This window comes from Bos mutus, chromosome 2 (genome assembly GCF_027580195.1).
Source record: "Bos mutus isolate GX-2022 chromosome 2, NWIPB_WYAK_1.1, whole genome shotgun sequence".
Lineage (NCBI taxonomy): Eukaryota > Metazoa > Chordata > Mammalia > Artiodactyla > Bovidae > Bos > Bos mutus.
The window spans coordinates 74,203,531-74,217,664 of NC_091618.1; the positions used below are offsets into that span (position 1 = coordinate 74,203,531).

The 14,134-nt window shown below is 44.1% G+C and overlaps 2 protein-coding genes across 3 annotated transcripts in view; one reads left to right on the forward strand and one right to left on the reverse strand.

The window, feature by feature from the left end:
* Nucleotides 1–10,818: 10,818 nt before the first annotated feature.
* On the reverse strand, nucleotides 10,819–12,249 carry LOC138984842 (translation machinery-associated protein 7-like). The gene is made up of 2 exons (XM_070360638.1): nucleotides 12,211–12,249; nucleotides 10,819–11,023 (listed from the first exon to the last, which is right to left on the reverse strand). Exons 1-2 carry the CDS (start codon nucleotides 12,247–12,249, stop codon nucleotides 10,838–10,840), a joined length of 225 nt encoding a protein of 74 aa, XP_070216739.1. The 3' UTR covers nucleotides 10,819–10,837.
* Nucleotides 12,250–12,430: 181 nt separating this feature from the next.
* UBXN4 (UBX domain protein 4) overlaps nucleotides 12,431–14,134 on the forward strand; it is a 31,500-nt gene continuing 29,796 nt past the window's right edge. Inside the window, exon 1 of one of the 2 annotated variants that reach the window (XM_005899491.3) lies at nucleotides 12,431–12,675. In XM_005899491.3, coding sequence (XP_005899553.1) covers nucleotides 12,594–12,675 — 82 coding nt within the window. In that variant the 5' untranslated portion in view covers nucleotides 12,431–12,593. Of the gene's footprint in view, nucleotides 12,676–13,226; nucleotides 13,246–14,134 lie in introns of those variants that run through there. The other variant, XM_070389793.1, reaches the window with a different exon arrangement.

Consider the following 14,134-nt stretch of genomic DNA (forward strand, 5'->3'; position numbering starts at 1 on the left):
AGGAAGAGAACAGGGGAGGAGGCAGGCTGTACATAGAATTCCTCATTGTAGTTGGATTGTTTCTGTGTGCAATCCCAGGAGATTTCAAAGCTGCTCAGTCTTAGCCTCCTGAGGGTTTGTAAGCAGATACTCTTGAATTAATTACTTTTCTGTTTAAACTGACTATTGTGGATTCTTCAGCCTGCACCACTGTTATCTTCTACCTACCAGGACATAGCGTTTGGGATTTCTGTTTCCTTGAATCCTAGGCATGCTTCACCCATAAAGACTTAGGTGGTTACTCAAGTCCACTGAGATAAAAATGACATCTGATGCTTATTGAACACTTGTATGTAGACACTGTTCTGTTTATAGCACTTAAATTTATAAAAAAAAAAAAAAAACCCAATTCAAGGTAGTTGAAGTAACCAAGGGAATTTATTGGCTCAGGTATGGCTGGATCCAGGGACTCTGCAATATCATCAGCATAGACTGTCTTCATCCACCGGCTCGTCTATCCTGCAATATAACAAGTGTGACTTATTTGGTTTTGATTATATACTATCAAGTATTGTTGGTTATCTTCTCATGTAAACATTTGATCCCAATTCCTGGAGCTGTGCTATCCAGAATGGTAACTGCACACCACATGTAGATAGTAAATTTAATTAAATTATTGAATAAATTAACTAAAATTAAATAAAATAGAAATTCAGTTCCTCAGTTGCACTAGCCACATTTCAAATGTTCAATGGTCACATGACTTTTCACTCTCCAAAATCTTTTATCACCTCCCAGGTCTTGAATGCTCTGACCCTTGCCTGTCTACATCTCTAGACTTACCTGGCACTGGCCCTCTCCTTTGCCAGGTTCTATTCACACTGGACTTCCCTAAATTCCTCAAACATACTATATTCTCTTGTCTCTGGGTTCTGTAAAGTGGTGATCTTCTGCTAGATACTGGGATACTCCCCATTTGTGGTTAGTTTTTCAGCAAACTGTGGCAGGAGGTGTATGTCTCTTTTTTGCCGGCATGTGCCAGACTAGGTTTTCCAGCCCCCTGCACCAAGATGCACCATGATTCTGAATTTTGACCAATGAAATTTAAGTAGAAATGATGCATGCCTTTCTGTGCTGGACCTCTTCAGTTCAGTCATTCAGTCATGTCTGACTCTTTGCAACCCCATGGACTGCACACGCCAGGCTTCCGTGTCCATCACCAACTCCCAGAGCTTGCTCAAACTTATGTCCATCGCATCGGTGATGCCATCCAACCATCTCATCCTCTGTCGTCCCGTTTTCCCCCTGTCTTCAATCTTTCCCAGCATCAGGGTCTTTTCCAAGAAGTCAGTTCTTCGCATCAGGTGACCAAAGTATTGGAGTTTCAACTTAATGAATGTTCAGGACTGATTTCCTTTAGGATGGACTGGTTGGATCTCAGTCCAAGGGACTCTCAAGAGTCTTTTCCAACACCACAGTTCAAAAGCATCAATTCTTTGGTACTCAGCTTTCTTTATGGTCCAACTCTCATATCCATACATGACTACTGGAAAAACCATAGCTTTAACTAGATGGACCTTTGTTAGCAAAGTAATGTCTTTGCTATTTAATATGCTATGGAGAAGGCAATGCCAACCCACTCCAGTACTCTTGCCTGGAGAATTCCATGGACAGAGAAGCCTGGTAGGCTGCAGTCTATGGGGTCGCTAAGAGTCGGACACGACTGAGCGACTTCACCTTCCCTTTTCACTTTCATGCATTGGAGAAGAAAATGGCAACCCACTCCAGTGTTCTTGCCTGGAGAATCCCAGGGACAGGTGAGACTGGTGGGCTGCCGTCCATAGGGTCGCACAGAGTTGGACACAACTGAAGCGACTTAGCAGCAGCAGCAGCAAGGTTGTCTAATACCTTCTATATGTATATATATATTAGACATATATATATATATTCTAATATATATGTTGTCTAATACCATCTAAGAGATTCTTCCTGCTCTGGCTAATCAGAGTGGGGGCTAGAAACCATCAATTATCAGTATCACCAGAAAGCTTGATACAAATGCAGAACCTTAGGACTTCCCCAGAGGTCCAGTGGCTAGGACTCCACGCTCCCAATGCAGGGGACCTGGGTTCCATCCCTGGTCTGGGAAGTATATCCTGCATATGGCAACCAAGGATCCTGTGTGCCCCAGTTGAGATGGGGCACAGCCTAAATAAATATGTAGTATTTTTTAAAACAAAATTTAAAAAAATGCAGAATCTTATATCTAATCCCAGGCCAACTTGAATCAGAAACTACATTGGTTTGCTTTTCATAAAATTTCATTTACTTATTTACTTATTTGTTTTCGTCTGTGCTGGGTCTTCATTGCTGCATGGGGCTTTTCTCTAGTCACCGTGAGTGAGGGCTACTCTCCAGTGGTAATACATGGGTTTCTCATTATGGCGGCTTCGCTTGTTGCAGAGCCTGGGCTATAGGGCATGTGGTCTTCTTGCAGCATGTTGGCTCAGTAGTTGCAGTTCCCAGGATCAGAGCACAGGCTCAGTTGTTATGGCATGCAGACTTAGTTTCTCTGTGGCATGTAGAATTCTAACCAGGGATTGAAACTGTGACTCCTCCTACATTGGCAGGCAGATTCTTTACCACTAAGTCACCTGGGAAGCCTCAGAATCTACATTTTTAACCTGATTTCCAGGTGATCCGTAACCTTTAAATTTTGCATGTTGGCTGCATATAGAGGGTATCATAAAGACCTCTGAGATGCCAGGGAAAGGGAGAGCCACTGATGGGAGAATTCAGGAGTTCCTGAAAGAGTGCATGGAGCAAAGCCCTGTACACAACCACCCCCTTCTACCTCTGACTAACATTCGTCATGAAGTCAATGAGAAATAACACTGAAATAACTGAAACCTGTAAGTTATACAAGTTATCCATAAATAACCTGTGGATTGTTTTTGTCCCACATGTAATTTCCCTTCTGCCTGGAACATTTATTCTTCCCACCCTACCCTCCACCTTCTGTTCACTTGTACTCACAGTTCACATCCCACCTCAAATATTTCTTCCTTCAGATAGCCTGCTCTTCCTCCAGAGGTCCTTAATTCTGTCCTCCAGACAGTCACTTCTGCCAGTAATAGCTTTAATAATATCCTATGCTTCCTCTTCAAAGCATTAATCACAATAGTAATTGTGTAATTGGCCAATTAGTTCCTTAATGTTTTCTATCCATCAATATGTAATCTTCAGGGCAGGAAAAACATCTATGGCTTTGTTACTAATACATCCCTGGCCCCCACCAGTGCCTTTCTCAGTAAATATTTGTCTTATGATTAAATGAAGAAATGAGCTGAGGAGTCAAAAGCCTTGAATCCTGAAAGGCATGTATATGTATTTTTCTCAAGCATGTTTTTGGCAGGCAGGCAGAAATAATAGCTAACATTTGTAAAGCAGTTAATTACTATGTGCCAACTACTTGCTAAGCACTTATAAAGGTTCTTATTTAATCATCACAATAGCCCTAAATGGTAAGTTCTATTATTACCTCAGTTTACAGTGAGGTAACTGAAATGTCAGAGGTGAGGAAATTTGCCCAAGGTCACAGAGCTAGTGAGTATTAGCTGTATACCTCAATCAGACAGCTGACTCTGGAGTTCATGGGATTAACCACTTAAATTACTGCCTTAAGCCTTGTGAATGTAATGACTGCCATTAAATTTTTTTTTTTTTTTACTGAACTATAAATGATTTAAAATGTTGTGTTAATTTCTGCCGGACAGCAAAATGATTCAGTTATACATATCAGTTCAGTTCAGTCGCTCAGTCGTGTCTGACTCTTTGTGACCCCATGAATCGCAACACGCCAGGCCTCCCTGTCCATCACCAACTCCCGGAGTTCACTCAGACTCAAGTCCATCGAGTCAGTGATGCCATCCAGCCATCTCATCCTCTGTCGTCCCCTTCTCCTCTTGCCCCCAATCCCTCCCAGCATCAGAGTCTTTTCCAATGAGTCAACTCTTCACATGAGGTTGCCAAAGTACTGGAGTTTCAGCTTCAGCATCATTCCCTCCAAAGAAATCCCAGGGCTGATCTCCTTCAGAATAGACTGGTTGGATCTCCTTGCAGTCCAAGGGACTCTCAAGAGTCTTCTCCAACACCACAGTTCAAAAGCATCAATTCTTCGGTGCTCAGCTTTCTTCACAGTCCAATTCTCACATCCATACATGGCCACTGGAAAAACCATAGCCTTGACTAGACGGACCTTTGTTGGCAAAGTAATGTCTCTGCTTTTCAATATGCTGTCTAGGTTGGTCATAACTTTTCTTCCAAGGAGTAAGCATCTTTTAATTTCATGGCTGCAGTCACTATCTGCAGTGATTTTGGAGCCCCAAAAATAAAGTCTGACACTGTTTCCACTGTAACCCCATCTATTTCCCATGAAGTGATGGGACCAGATGCCATGATCTTAGTTTTCTGAATGTTGAGCTTTAAGCCAACTTTTTCATTCTCCACTTTCACTTTCATCAAGAGGCTTTTTAGTTCCTCTTCACTTTCTGCCATAAGGGTGGTGTCATCTGCATATCTGAGATTATTGATATCTCTCCCGGCAATCTTGATTCCAGCTGAGGCTTCATCCAGCCCAGCATTTCTCATGATATACTCTGCATATAAGTTGTTAAATAAGCAGGGTGACAATATACATCCTTGACATACTCCTTTCCCAATTTTGAACAGTCTATTTTTCTATGTCCGGTTCTAACTGTTGCTTCTTGACCTGCATACAAGTTTTTCAGGAGGAACGTAAGGTGGTCTGGTATTCCCATCTCTTTAAGAATTTTCCACAGTTTGTTGTGATCCACACAAAGGTTTTAGCGTGATCAATGAAGCCAAACTACATGTTTTTCTGGAATTCTCTTGCTTTTTCTTGGATCCAGTGGATGTTGCAAATTTTATTTCTGGTCTGTAGATGAATGATTATGCTTTCCATAAGCATTTTACTTTTTTACACTTCCCCTTTTCACTCATGAAAAAGCAAGGACAGAGGCTGTTTTTTACCTTTATATGGTTTTTTTTCCAGTTTTGTTTTAATATAAATAGCTTTGCAACATGAAGTCATACAGCCTCCCCTAGTGGTAAACAAGTGAACATTTCTATGGAACAAATATCCTTTTTTTTTAAAGCATGGTGTGGGATTTTATAGTTCAAGCTTCAGTAAGAAATACACTTTGGTGTTTTTTTCCCCAAGCAATCATAAAGGACTGGCACCTTTATACTTTCTTATGAATATCCAAATATACTTGAGTGGCCAGAGTTAAGAATTCAGTTTGTGATGGGTTTTTATCTGTGCAATTTGAAATAAAAAACCTTGTAGTGGGGAACTTTTGGCCTCATGACACTAATAACTCATTTAATCTGCAAAGAACATAAGGCACTGTGAGGGATAGAAAATTAGGTTGAGTTGCTCCTTTGCATCTTTTGGAGAAAAAAAAACACATAAACCCAGTAATTTAAATATATATGAAATAAAATGTTCACAAGATAAAATGGCCATGAGAAACTACACTCTTCTTCCAGCTGTGCCACCTTCTCTGACCAATTGTCTTTCAGTTTCTTAACTGGAAGCTGGTCTGAGCAGGTTGGTGAAACAGCAGCCAAGGTGGTTTGTTCATGCATGCCTGCACACATTTTGATGCCAACTCAATGTGTATAGTCGGCAAACTCAGGTATCTGTATGCCAGCGAGGAAGTAAATGAGTGGGAGGGGCTGTGGCAAACTAAAATGCACATGACTTTTATAAAACTTTGTGCAAGCACAATAATATTGGGACACCAGTATAGTCCATGAGCTCTAGCACAAGTGCAGGACTGAAGCATTCCAGGATCCCACGCTATCAAGACATGAAGAAAGTCAGTGGTCCTGTGCTGGGTAAAGGGCTGTGGGAACTGTTGGCAAATCTGAAGCAGCAGGTAGTGATACATCACAGAGGAGAGCCAACAGATTCAAGAAGTGGAAGGTGAGAGGATTTACGGTCAGCCAACTGGGAAGGGTCCCCATCTCGGCCCAGAATCACTGTGAACCACCTCTATATCTTTGGTGGCTTGAAGACGGACTTTGAGAATTCACACTGGAGTCAAGTGTTTGGTCAAGCTGTCACGGGGGGGAGGTTCTTCCAATGGTCGGAGACCCACCAACTGAAACCTAGCCTTCCTCCTCACTGTCTCTGGACACGGGAACGGGCCTGGTATCTACGATCCCTCAGAGAGGAGCTCATTGCAATAAAACCCACTCTTTTTGCACCAAAGAAGCCCGTAAATCCTTGGAGTCAAGAATGATGTGGGGTGTTGGGAAGGAAAACAAGATATAACTCATTTCATAGTTTGCCTGCTGTACACCAATAAACTTCTGTTTTATGGGTCTGATTGTAAAACTGAGTTGCAGCTTTTCATCAGCAATTCAGGTTCATTTGAAAAATAGGGCTGTTGCCATTTCCTCCAAAAGACCATCCCTGTTCTTCCCTTCCTCTCGATAATACCCTAGACATTGTTCTTTCATTTTACCCAAATCAACACATTATATGTTTATTTATGTTTCTTCCAGTGGCTAGACTTTAAGCTTTTTGAGAACAAAAATAGTATCTGTCATCAGTCAACAAATAGTTCTATTCCAAGCACCAGGCTTCCAGTCTGTCCCATGTGGGCGCTCAAATACGTGTTGACTGAGAGAAAGAGAATTCCATGCAAGAGGAATCAATGAATAAAAACAGAGATTGCCAGGAACATGTCCTGGACGGTGGATACAATGCTCTGGTTGGCCCAGGGAACTCAGGTGGGGAAATGGAAGAATGAAGGTTGAAAAAGAAGGTTGGAGCCAAATCGTAGAGGATTTTGAACATAGAGCTACAGAATTTGTACTTTATTTTTAGAGGTATTACAGAGCCAGTAAAGTTGTTTTCCATTTTTGTTTTGTCGTGCTGTACAGCTTGTGGGATCCTAGTTCCCTGACCTGGGGATCAAACTGGTGCCTCCTGCAGTGGAAGCATGACGTCCTAACTAACTACTGGACCTCCAGAGAATTCCTGAGCCTGTAAAGATTTTTAAGCTGAACAAAAATGCTAAAAATAATTTTGGGGAAAGTTGGCTATGACATCACTGTGTAGGATGGACTGAAGAGAAGTCAGAAAGAGCAGTGAAGAAAGTTGTATGAATCTTTCAAGCAACTGGGGTTCTGTCTTGTGGGGGTTCACAGACTGAGAGAAGATCTGCTTCCAGGAAGTTTATTAGGGAGTAAATTACATCTGTAATAACGTTGGTAGAATGCAGAGGTAACTGAGGCTTAGGATGATCCCAGGGGATATTACAAGCAACAATATCCAACTTACAGAGTAGCCTAATCTAGGAGGACAGTTATTCTCTCACAAGATAAGACTTGAGTCATCATAGATGTGAGTGCTTTCCATATTCCACTCTATCAATCTCAGAGTGTCAGCAACATCATTCCTCTGGCTATAGCAGACTGGGCATTGTTCGCACACAACCATATCTAGCAAAGAAGGGTTGTACTTTCTTCCGTGTAGCTCTTTTTTTAAGGAAAATTTCTCCTAGAACTACCCCCTGCCCATGCCCCTGCTACTTTCCATGAGGTCCTAACTAGCTCCAAGCGGAGGCTGAAAAAACAAATATCTAGCAGGTCCCCTCTCAATGGGGAAACTCTGCCAGCAAAGAACAATGGGGAGCGTGGTAGAAGCATGATTGTTGGGTGAGCTATCAGTAGAATTTGCCATATATTTCATATTCCCTCCCATCTTTCTGGGCTTCCCTGGTGGCTCAGACAATAAAGAGCCTGCCTGCAATGCAGGACACCTGGGTTCATTCCCTGGATCAGGAAGATCCCCTGATCTTCCTGAAGGGAGAAGGGAATGGAAACCCACTCCAGTATTCTTGCCTGAAGAATTCCAAGGACAAAGGAGCCTGATAGGGCTACAGTCTATGGAGTCACAAAGAGTCAGATACAACTAAGCGACTAACACTTTCACTTTCATTTCCCCATCTTCCTAGGGTCCTCCCTCTTTACTGTGTATTCAGTCTTTCCAAGACTAGCTCCTTTCCATTAATAATTGTGTACAGGTCTCTCCAATCTTTAACAACAACAAAAAAAAACCCTGTCTTTTTCGGTCCACATCTCTGTGCAGATAATTGTCCTTTCTTCTTCCTTCTCTTCACATTTACTGACACCCCTCTTCTCTAGCTCCCTTCACTCTTTAACCCACTGCCATCTGGCTTCCACACAGAAGAACCCATCGAAACACCTCTCTCTAAGCTGATAATCACTTCCACATTGCTAAAAGCAGTGGATATTTGAAAGTCTTATTTAACTGGACACAACAGCAGCCTTTAATACAATGGCGTCTCACTCCCTTCTCAAAACTCACTCTACCCTGGGTTTCTCTGGTATCATATTCCCCCACCCCACCCCCACACACACCCCTGCCTCTCCTGAGTCTCGGTTACTGGTTTATACTTTCCTACACAACCCTCAATCTGTTTTTTGTTTGTTTGGGTTTCTTTTTTCCTTGCTGCAACGAGCGGCTTGTGGGATTTTACTTCCCTGACCAGGGATTGAGCCCAGGGCCTTTGGTAGTGAGTGTATGGAGTGCTAACCACTGGACTGCTAGGGAATTCCCAAGACCTCAGTCATAACTCTTGTCTTTCCTCATTTTATGCAGTCTGTGAGGATCTCCTGCAGAGCCTCAATTATCCCGTGCCTGCTTAACACCCCGACTTGCTATCTCTCCAGCACTCCCAGTACATGCCTAATATTGAACTCACATCTTCATGCCCACCTCCCCACCTACCTGCTCTTCCTTCAGTGGTCCCTATCAATCACAACCTTCTATATGATTTCTCAAGACAGAAACCCAAGATCTCTTGACTCCTCCTTCCTCAAATTCCATAGCTAAAACCTATTGAGTCTACCTCCAAAAACCTCGAAGGTATCCACTTCTCCATCTTCCTTATACATGGACAGTGGGTTCTTAACCAGTTTCTTCACATTCACCCATTCCACTTCCACTGCAATCCACTTGAACTGCAGCATACCTGCAGATTGAAAACACAAATCTTTTATCTAACTCCTCTGTTTAAAATTCTTCAACAGTTTTCTACAATTCTTAGGAAAATGTCTGCAATCCTTAACATGATGCCCAAGGCCCTGGATGAGTTATCCTTTCTATCTGTCAGCCTCATTCACACCATACATCTCTTTGTATGTTCTAGTCACGCTGAACATTTTTCAGGGCTTCAAGGGTACTATTCTTATTTGCTTCAGAGCTTTCACACTGCTGTTTCCTCTCTCTGGAATAGTCTTCTCCTTCACAGAGCTAGACTTCTCCTCACATGTCATTTCCTCAGGAAGGCCTTTTCTAACCCTGCTATCCATGTTTGGGCTTCCCTTGTGGCTCAGCTGGTAAAGAATCTGCCTGCAATGCAGGAGACCTGGGTTCATTTCCTAGGTTGAGAAGATCCCCTGGAGAATGGAAAGGCTACCCACTCCCGTATTCTGGCCTGGAGAATTCCATGGACTATACAGCCCATGGGGCCACAAAGAGTCGGACACAACTGAGCAACTTTCACATCCATGTTGAGTCACATCGTTACATTTCTGAAGCACTCAGAATTCCCTCTTGTGGTATTTATCATAGTTACTTACTCAATGCCTATCTTCCTTTTCCAGCTGTGCAGTCACAAAGGCAGGGGCTTTGTCTGACTGTCTCACCTCCTTATCACTGCCAGGTATAATGCTTAGTTCATAGCAGATGTGCAATAAATATTTGATGAGTGAGAGGCTGTGAACGATTCTTCTAATATTTAATCCTAACATTCAGTTCAGTTCAGCTCAGTTCAGTCGCTCAGTCATGTCCGACTCTTCGTGACCCCATGAATCGCAGCACGCCAGGCCTCCCTGTCCATCACCAACTCCCGGAGTTCACTCAGACACACGTCCATCGAGTCAGTGATGCCATCCAGCCATCTCATCCTCTGTCGTCCCCTTCTCCTCCTGCCCCCAATCCCTCCCAGCATCTGAGTCTTTTCCAATGAGTCACATTAGAAATAATTAAAGATATTATTCTACTGAAAGGGTATATATGTTGATCAAATTTTAAGGAAACTATTTAAAGTTGATGTTGAAATCAACTCTTAATTCTTCCTGAGGAATGATATCCTCTGTAAATAGCAATTGTCTGTAATCAGCATTATGTTTCAGTTTATAAGAACACTACATAAGAGGCCTGATTGGAAAAAAGCAAATAAAAATCAGAATGCAATCTCCTAGCTATTTTTAGGTTAAATACTTGTAGGAAAGGGGTATTTTCAGATGTAGCCCCTCCTTAATCCTTCAAAGATTGTCAAATGCCTGTGCTGCTAGAGGAGAAATTAAGTGATGTAGGATGTACAATATAATAGCCTATGCAACTTTAAATAAACCATAGAAACCTTTAGCCAATAGCTATTAGAGACCGTGTAATTTCATGAAGGTATTAAATTTGGGTCAGTTTTCATTTTAATGGCAACCAACCACAAAGTGCTATATCTTGATAATAGTACTTTGTCATATATCATGGTAAACAAAATTATTTATTCACTTTTGCATTACCATGAAAAGTAGCTGGAAAAGAAATCATTATCTATTCTCTGCTTCTGATTTTTTTTTTCTTTTTACAAAAGTTTATTCTTAAATGTACAATAGGTTTCAAGACAACACTTCATTCTAGCTATAGGTCGCAACAGGTATTATGGCAGGGAATCCAGGTGTTTAAACAGGAATGGAACTAAGGGTCATCATTGCCTCAGGCACAAGGAACAGCTTACTTTTTGCCAGATTTCTTAATTCCACCAGTGGCCAGGGGGCCTTTCCCCACGGCCTTTGCTTTTAGCTCCTCTAGTTTCTTCTGCTCCTCCTTCTGCTTCTGCTTGAATGCCTTATCTTCCTCGTCCATCTCCTTGGCTTGGTTCTTGGGCTGCTTCAGGGGCTTCTTGCCATCTTCGGGGCCCTACGTGGCACCTGCCGCCCCTTCCCCAGGCTCTTCCACCGGAAGCCCTGACTTAACTTTTGAAACCAGCTGTAGCAACAGCATAGCTAAGTGTTTTAAGGTTTGTAATGATCTCTAACCAATGACCTTACTCAAGGTCTGCGTTCAACCATAAACTCCTCTCAGGTACACGGGCTGTATGGTATTACACAATGTGACTGTTGTTATTTCTTTTCTTCAAGGTCGAGCTGATAAATTAAGTTCAATAGAAATCAAAGCCTTGTAGTAAATCCCTACAAACCCCATTAAGTTTCATACCGAGAGACACCCATCCACAATAGCCACTAATCATAATAGAGAATTACATCGTCGCACTAGGCAGAGTTCCATCCGGGTGGAAGATGATTTCCTCTTATTTAAGGTCTCCAAAAGAAGAGCATCTTCCAATGGGTAGCACCATTTCTCCTTGTCTTTATAGACTGTGAAGCGGCTCTCACAGTTGCCCCCTTAGCCTTATCCGGCAAACCACAATTAACATTTCCTACAATATTAACATTGTCAGACTTTATTTTGGGGGGCTCCAAAATCACTGCAGATGGTGACTGCAGCCATGAAATTAAAAGACGCTTACTCCTTGGAAGGAAAGTTATGACCAACCTAGATAGCATATTGAAAAGCAGAGACATTACTTTGCCAACAAAGGTCCGTCTAGTCAAGGCTATGGTTTTTCCAGTGGTCATGTATGGATGTGAGAGTTGGACTGTGAAGAAAGCTGAGGGCTGAAGAATTGATGCTTTTGAACTGTGGTGTTGGAGAAGACTCTTGAGAAGACTCTTAAGAGTCCCTTGGACTGCAAGGAGATCCAAGCAGTCCATTCTAAAGGAGATCAGTCCTGAGTGTTCTTTGGAAGGAATGATGCTAAAGCTGAAACTCCAGTACTTTGGCCACCTCATGCGAAGATTGACTCATTGGAAAAGACTCTGATGCTGGGAGGGATTGGGGGCAGGAGGAGAAGGGGACGACAGAGGATGAGATGGCTGGATGGCATCACTGACTCAATGGACGTGAGTTTGAGTGAACTCCGGGAGTTGGTAATGGACAGGGAGGCCTGGCGTGCTGCGGTTCACGGGGTAGCAAAGAGTCGGACACGACTGAGCTACTGAACTGAACTGAACTAAACAATAATAAAGGGACCAAGCCAAGACTACAATTCCCGTCATGCATCGGGAAGACGCCACCGACGCCATTTAGCGATTAGTCATTCTTCCCTACGCCTCCTTCTATTTCTGTGACTGCAGCGCCTTGCGGCCTCGCGTGCGCGCGCACACTCCGACTTGCCAACGAGACAAGGCACGGGGGCGCGGCGCTTACGCCGACGTGTGGCGTCACGTGTCTCGGGGTGCGCCTCGCCTGCGCGCTTACGCCCGTCCAGTGGGCCGCTGACGGGTTTGCGCGCCTGTGCGGAGCCGGAGGCGGGGTGCTGACCGGCTGGGGCTGCGGGGGCCGCGGAGCCAGGCGACGGAGAGGGCGGGGCCAATTCCGGGACCGCGGCGACAATACACCGAGCGAGCGCCTCGGCCCGAGGGCAGCGATGCTGTGGTTCCAGGGCGCCATTCCGGCCGCCATCGCGTCGGCCAAGAGGAGTGGCGCGGTCTTCGTGGTGTTCGTGGCAGGTGAAGGAGGCGAGGGCCCGAGATGTGGCACGGACACCCCCTCCGGCCTACCTCCAACCCCAGGGGCCCCCAGCCTTTCCTCCGGGCCCCAAGAGGCCCGGCTGCCAGTCCCTGGCGTCTCAGCGCCTGCCCCGGCCTTTTGGAGTACACCTGGCCTGACCCCCACCGCTCGCTTTTCCCGGCCCCCTTGCGGGAGGCACGGTCCCGGCCTCGCCCCCCAAACGCGCCGAGCCCTGCCGTCTCCCCAGTGCGGGGCGAGGGGACGGGTAGAGCAGGCCCTAGCCGCCCTGCTCGCGGTCGAGCCTGACTCCGCGCCGCCTGCGGAGTTGGCACCCGCAGACCCCACCGTCGCCTCCTGGCGCCCCCGACGGAGTGCTCCACTTGGAGAGACTTTAACTCCCGTATAGTTAGTGTGTAGGTGAGGAGAGAGACGGGCCCTAAGGCCGTTTTGCTTGTAATTAGTTGTGGACTTTGAGGAAGAAAGCTGTGTCATCGGTAATCAACAAAGAGAAACCACCTGATGTTCACTGTTACTGGCTTTCGTGTGTTCCTGAAACGTAAACTTCTGAGGTCTATATAAATCGTATTTTTTTTTAATGCCATAGGAGTGGAGAATCTAATATGAAATAATTTGCAAGTGGATTGTTACTTAACCGTTTGTTTCGAAGTAGACACACAAGCATTGATTCTTTTTATTGTCTTCCTAGCTTAGCAGCAATAGCAGCAGCAGTATCATAGATACAGTTTTAGAATGTGTACTAACTCATCTATTCTGTGTTGCTCTGGGTTATTTTGCTCCGTATTTTATTACTGCAGTCTTCTAGATTTGCAGTACACTTGTGCCTCTGTGAAGTTTTGCTGATCCTCATTACCTGAACCGAATTAGTATTTGCGACTACCGTTAATTTGAGGTGCACTATTTCAACTATTTGTGTTTAATAACGGTCTGTTCATTATTAACTGTGGCTTGGAAGGCTCGGTAATCTGTAGCTTTATGCACTGTAGTGAAGAGCAAGTTGCTGAAATATGAGTTTCACAACATTAAATTTGAAATTTTGAATTGTTTTAAATTATGGTAAAATTTTAACTCATTGATGTTAATTAGAAGAGCTGGAGTAGTTCAGATTCTTTTATGCTGTTTTTTTAGAGTTATATTTCACATAATAACTAACTGCTGTAAACCTGTAAGAAAATAAGTGGATTAAAAATGAAAGGAAGGGCTTCTCAGGTGGCTCAGTGGTAGAGAATCTGCCTGCCAATGCAGGAGACACAAGTTCAGTCCTTGATAGTGGAAGATCCCACATGTCCCGGAGCAGTTAAGCCCACGGGCCACAACTACTGAGCACACTCCCCGCAGCTACTGAAGCCCCCCGCCTAGAGCCCGTGCTGCGCAATAAGAGAAGTCACCCAATGAGAAGCTTGGGCATTGCAACTAGAGAGCCGCGTCCACTCTCCAGGA